The 7,018-nt window shown below is 41.4% G+C and overlaps 1 protein-coding gene across 1 annotated transcript in view; it reads right to left on the bottom strand.

Moving 5' to 3' along the window:
- TEDDM1 (transmembrane epididymal protein 1) overlaps positions 1–1,077 on the bottom strand; it is a 9,659-nt gene extending 8,582 nt beyond the window's left edge. The window contains exon 1 of the mRNA XM_010853132.1: positions 7–1,077. Within this exon, the coding sequence (XP_010851434.1) occupies positions 7–887 (881 nt within the window). The 5' untranslated portion in view covers positions 888–1,077. The remainder of the gene's footprint in view (positions 1–6) is intronic.
- Positions 1,078–7,018: the final 5,941 nt, after the last annotated feature.

Below are 7,018 nucleotides of genomic sequence, written 5' to 3'. Positions count from 1 at the left end.
GAAAGCAGAGCCTGGTCATCTTTCTCTGACTGCTCCACTTCCTGTAGCAATTGGTAGAGGGGTCTCCTGGAGTATATGTAACCTGGAGCTTCTCTGGACCCCGTCAGCTTCCAGCTAGGATGATAGCAACGATGCCAAAAGGAAGACATTCCATAGATTCCCAGCAGGCACAAAGCATTGATCATCACATGCCAGCAGAAGAAGGTGGTAACAAACATGATGTCACTAATGTTATCATCCTCCCATGGGTAGCCAGAGACTGGTTTGTACAGAATGAAGCCCGCCTGTACCAGCCAGGAACCCATCATCTGAAACAGAAAGGTCTCGATCACAGCGAGTTGAAACGTGTCTGGAGCCCACAGCTTGGCGGTGAACACCAGCATCAGCAGCAACACCACCAAGATGAGCAGAGAGTGAACATGCATCTCCACCCCCACGGAGTCCTGGACATGCGACACCAACAGCAGCAGGAGCACATAAAAGGTCAGCACCAAGATCCCTTTCTCTAGGGGCACACAGCGTTGGGGCAGCAAGTTTTTGCTCATGATGTCTATACAGCCGTTGAGGGTGAGGAGGATGAACATGGTGAGGTGCTGCCACTGTTTGGCGTACATGAATCTTGGTGGCAGGTCCCTGTTCATCAGCGTCAATCCTCTCTCAACACAGCTGATCTCGTACGCCATCAAGCCAAAGCCGGCCAGCATCTTCAGCAAACCTCTGTGGGACATTTTCCACAGCCTGGCCCATCTCCCCTTATTCTTGGGAGGCAAAGAAGGATCCGGAAAAGAGTCACTGAATATCACAGCTTTGGAGACCACTACCGCTCGATACAGTCCATATGCGAGTAGGAACAACCCTGGATACACGTGACCGATAAAGGTTCCCATTGAGTCACAAATCGATCTAATGAAAGTGAGAAGAGTAAAACACAGGCACGTCCTTCTAGGGCCACCTCAAGGTCTGGACTTTGGATAGAGTTGCCTTCCACCAACTTTTATCGTTTTGCCCCACCCACTGCTCCCCCACAGAGAGGAAATGCCTCTTGAAACAAGCCTACCGCTTTAGTGGCATAAAGCCTCATTGTTCCATTCCATTCTAGAACACTGGGAACTAACTGGCTTCTGCCAAAGAAGAAAGCTGGTGAATGTGCCTTTAGGGGGCCCCCTCTAGGGCCCTTGGGGTGCTTCTCGTTATACTTGTCCCTGTCTCCCATGGCTTCCTCCCCCTGGGACTGCCTACCCAGCACTCAGAGGAGAGAGGAGGATGGAATGGGATTAGGGGTTGCCATGGTCTCGAGAGGAAGCCTGAGCACTTACAAATCCTTGGGTGTCCTTCGGCACCCCTCAGACATAACTCTGGCCCAATCACAGGGTTTTCTTTCTGGACACATATTTAAAAACATTTGGATACATGATCATATTTCGCACCTATCTGGGTTTTCTATTGATCTTCTATAGACTTGCTCTGAGGATCACCAAGAAAGCTCGCTTCCTCTCCACCCCTTATCTCTTTACATTCCCACATTTATCTCCCCACATCAGCATCTTTAATAGCCAGTAAATGGATCTGAAAAGCTACCTTTTTATACTGATTTTAGGGACTGGAGGATTTTGTACTATGTCAACCTGACTAAGCCTGAGCCATGTTTCCCAGAGTTACCTTTCCTATATGGTTTGAGATTGAGTTGACTGCAAGAGAAGTTTACATAAGAATCTGAAGATGAAAGTAAAGCAGCAACCTAATAAACTCTGAAGGTGTAGGGTACCAGGTGCCCCTACAGCTCACACATTCAGTTATTGATCTGCTCACCTTGGTATGGGCAGCCAGGCCTATCGCTCCCTCAGCTTCTCTTTGTGTAAAGGACACAAGCTTCTGCAAGCCACCTGCCACTGAACTGTGAGGTGACAAGAGGAAGACAAGCTATAGCCTGTCTTCACAGGCTGCAATTTGTCCTTGCTCTTTCCCAGGTTTTTTTTTTGGTAATATACTTCTTCCTGACTATTGCCACACAGGGATGAAAGGACTGCCAGCCCACCACACAGAAGAGAGCCAAAAGCCTTCCATAGACTTCTTCACTCCAAATGTGTAAAGTCTGATGTCCTTGAGAAATTCATATTCCCATGATCCATCTCTAACTGATACAAGGAATTAAGGTGTAATCCCTAAAGTGCTGGTTCTGTCGAGAGGAGTGACTCCAGTGAGCTGATGTTGGCCATTCGGATTTTAACATGGATTAGCCCATCAGTTTCATTTATCTATGACTCCTCTAGTGTCTAATGCATCTCAGAAGACAGAGTCCTAGGTATTGGGTAACAGCCAGCTGAGTATAAGGAAGAGAGAATGATGAAGAACAAAGTACAGGGAATGTGACGCCTACGATGGCTTTGGGTTTATTGTAGGAGGTACAAGCAATAGGAGTTTCTCTGGGGGTGATAATTATGCTGAGGGAAGAGGAAGTTCACCCCTCAACATGAACAGTACTGACCTCACAGTCTGCATAACCATCCTTCTTTAAGGTACAAACAATGCTGTGGGGCAGAAAGGCAGCACCTGGATGCTGACAGTGCCCCTAGTGAAGAGGAGGAGAATTTACATGCAGCTCACAGCACTGTCTCTGAGACCTCACTCCTACCCAACTATCTGTACATTCTCAAGTCTAATCAATACCAGAAAAAAAGTTAAATCTTTCTGCCCTTGAGGATGACAGCAATTCAGATTTCTTCTTGCTATTGAGAGATTTGGTGGGGCTAGGGATTTGAGTGTGAAAGTAAATTAGGAAGAGCTTAATTCAGCTTTCTGAGGGAGTTTGGTCTTTTAAATTTTTAACATTAGGTATTTTTTATTCAATGTGTAGTCATTGTAGAAAAATGAGGTAATATACATTCACAAAAAGCACTACAAGTCATCTGTAATTCCATAATCTGGAAGTGACAACTGTTTTCTTTGAGATATGGAAACACCGTTCTAAGAAGGCAGCATGAAGAAGTGAAAAATGCATAAACTGGAAGTCAGAAATCTGAGTTCTCCTTTGACTTGCTGCCTGTCATACCTTTCACCTGAAAAGAAAAATTGTGTTGAACTTAACCTTCTATTAAAGTGAAAATAAATGCCATGAATATTGTTGCACAGAAGGGAGAATATTTATCTCCTGTCTCCGTTTCCCTGTTGGTGAATTATCAAAACCCTGTGAGAGCACCATAGGGCTCAATGATCAGAGGAAGGAGATTCAAGGGGAAAATCTGAGTGACACTTCTGAAGCAAGTCAGGAGGCAAGAACCCCAGGGATTGTCTTGGGTTTTGGGATTTGATCTGGGAGAAGCACAAGATGTATTGCTCTTCTGCATATCAGCAGGGATGGGACAGGAAGTACGTGGTCTGTAGGCCTCAAGGGGAGCCACATTTGCTCATTCTTACTGTTGCTTCTACTACTTTGAGGCTGTGATCCTAGTGAGTTGGGAGCAGCAGAGCTTCCTCCAGCTCCATCACTCTCCTTGACAGTTGTTCCTGGCAACTGTGAGCCAGAGGCCAGAGGAGGAGAGAAAACAGCAGCACTGACCCAATAGCAATGTGAGGTTGAAAGTGGCACATATGAGGACAAGAAGCCCCACTTCAGGTCCCGTCCGGGTTGCTCAGGCACCAAATCTCCATGTTGTTCATTACAACATGAACATCCTGATCAAGACTTTGAAGATAAGAATCGCCCACCCCAAACCAGACACTGCCAATGAGTAGCCGAGAAGGAAGCCAAAGGTAGTGAATGATTAGCAGAGCTGGCAGACAGTTCCAGGATCTGTGGACACTGAGTGTCTGAAGAGAGTTTCATGAGGAAAACTCAGGTTGACCACAGGAACCCATAGAAGTCCTTCTCAGCCTGGTTGCTCCATGGTGAGACTTCCCTTAGATCTGCGCCCCCCAGCCACCACCCCATGTAATTGAAGGCCCCTAGGCACAGCCACTGCCATTTGTCTGGCATGAAATACCAGAATGAGCCAGAATGCCTTCAGAAATTCAGTAAATATGAATTTACTAACTGCTGTGGATTCTACTGAGTACAGCAGGCATATAAAAAAGTATATGATGTTAGTTATCCTCAAAGGGCTTACCATTTGAAGGCACACATCTCTACACACACACACACATACTCTCAAACAAAACGTTAGGGAAGTATTTAGACTACCTTGGTTCTATAATAATCAAATGTCACATAGGTAATTTTAAATTTTCTAAAGCATTTGATAAAATTCAACACATTGATGATAAACTCTTACCAAAGTGGGTACAGAAGGGAACATATCTCAACATAATATAAGGTATTTATGACAAACTCACAGCTTACATATTACTCAACAGTGGAAAGCTAAAAGCTTTTCTGCTAAAATCTAGAACAAAATACAGATGCCCACTCTCACCACTTCTATTTAACATATTGTTGGAGGTCCTAGTCACAGTAATCAGGTAAGAAAAAGAAAAGTAACGCAAAGTAGAAGGGAATAGGTAAAATTGTCACTATATGCAGATGACATGATACTATAAATAGAAAACCATAAAGACTCCAAAATTACTAGAACTGATAAATGAATTCAGCAAGGTAACAGCATAGGATAAAGATTAACATGCAGAAATCTGTTGCATTTCTTTGCACTAACAATGAGATATCAGAAAGGGAGAGTAAAAAAAAAAAATATCCCTTTTAAAATCACATCAAAAAAACTTAGGAATAAACCTGACCAAGGAGGTGAAAGACCTATATGCTGAGAAATATAAAACATTGATAAAGGAAACTGCTGCTGCTGCTGCTAAGTCGCTTCAGTCGTGTCCAACTCTGTGTGACCCCATAGACGGCAGCCCACTATCCCTGGGATTCTCCAGGCAAGAATACTGGAATGGGTTGCCATTTCCTTCTCCAATGCATGAAAGTGAAAAGTGAAAGTGAAATTGCTCAGTCTTGCCCGACTTAGCGGCCCCATGGACTGCAGCCTACCAGGTTCCTCCATCCATGGGATTTTCCAGGCAAGAGTACTGGAGTGGGTTGCCGTTGCCTTCTCCAAAGGAAACTGAAGATGATACAAAAAAATGGAAAAATGTCCCATGCTCTTGGAAGAATTCATATTGTTAAAATGGCCATACTATGTAAATAATCTACATATTTAATGCGATCTTTATCAAATTACCCATGACATTTTTCACAGAACTAGAACAAATAATCCTAAAATTTATATCAAACCACAAAAGACCCAGAATTACCAAAGAAATCCTGAGGAAAAAGAACAAAGCTGGAGGCATAACCCTCCCAGACTTCAGACAAGACTACAAAGCTACAATAACCAAAACACTGTGGTCTTGGCAGAAAAACAGACGTATGGGTTAATGGACAAGATAGACGGCCCAAAACACCCATGATCAATTAACCTTCCACAAAGGAAGCAATAATATACAATGGAGAAAAGACAGTCTCTTAGCAAGTTGGGAAAGTCTGGACAACTGCATGTAAATCTATGAAGTTAGAACACTCCCTCACACCATACACAAAAATAAAATGGCTTAAAGACTCAAATATAAGACACGACACAATAAAACTCCTAGAAGAGAACATAGGCCAAATATTATTAGTAATGTTTTCTTAGGTCTCCCACGGCAATAGAAATAAAACCAAAAATAAACAAATGAGACCTAATTAAACTTAAAAGCTTTTGCATAGCAAAGGAAACCATAAACAAAGCAAAAAGACAACCTATGGACTAGGGGAAAATATTTGCAAATAATGTGACCAACAAGGGCTTAGTTTTTCAGAATATACAAACAGCTCATACAAGTCAGTAACAAAAGAATTAAACAGTCTAATTTTTTTTTTAAAAAAGGGCATTTCTCCAAAAGAAGACATACAAATAACCAGTAGGCATATGAAAAGATGCTCAATATCACTAATTATTAGAGGAATGCAATCAGAATTACAAGATTTCATCTCACACCAATCAGAATGACCATTATTAAAAAGTCTACAATTAACAAATGCTGGAGAGGGTGTGGAGAAAAGGCAACCCTCCTACACTGTTGGTGTAAATTTGTGCAGCTGGAGTACAGAGGCTCTTTTAAAAGCTAAAAATAGAGTTGCCATATGATCCAGCAACCCCACTCCTGGGCATGTATTTGGAGAGAGCTATAATTTGAAAGCATACTTGTAACCAAATGTTCATAGCAGCACTATTTACAATAGTCAAGACATGGAAGCCACTTAAATGTCCATTGACAGATGAATGGATAAAGAAGATGTGATATATACATACAATGGAATACTGCTCAGCCATAAAGAAGAATTATTGCCATTTGCAGCAACATGGATTTAACTCAAGACTATCATACTAAGTGAAGTAAGTTGGTAAAACAAATACCATATGATACCCTTTATAAATGGAATCTGAAATGTGATAAAAATGAACTTATTTACAAAGCAGAAACAGACTCAGAGACATGGAAAACAAACTTATGGCTACCAAAGGGGAGAAGGGGTGGAAGAGGGATAAATTAGGAGTTTGGGATTAGCAGATACACACTGCCATATATAAAACAGATAAACAACAAATTCCCACATAACTCCTGGAACTAGATTCAATATCCTGTAATACACCATAATGGGAAAGAACATGAAAAAGGACATACATATTATGTAACACATATAATGCATATACATTATATGATATATACATAACTGAAGCACTTTACTATACACCAGAAACTGACACAACTTTGTAAATCAACTATACTTCCATAAAAAATTTAGAAGTAAAAAAAATCTTCTAACAGCAACATTAAAAAGATGAAATTAGTTTTAATAAGATATATTTAACTCAATATGTCCACAATATCATTTCAACATGTAATATAAAAGTTATAAAAATTATTTTTAATAAATGAAGTATTTGATTCCATATCTCATACTAAGTGTACAAACTTGTGTTATATTTTACACATAACAGCACATTTCATTTCAGACACGTGGTTGGTGCCCACCATATTGTAT

This window comes from Bison bison, unplaced genomic scaffold, assembly GCF_000754665.1.
Source record: "Bison bison bison isolate TAMUID 2011002044 unplaced genomic scaffold, Bison_UMD1.0 scf7180017864322, whole genome shotgun sequence".
NCBI classification, from domain to species: domain Eukaryota; kingdom Metazoa; phylum Chordata; class Mammalia; order Artiodactyla; family Bovidae; genus Bison; species Bison bison.
This window is presented reverse-complemented; position numbering and strand designations above follow the sequence as displayed.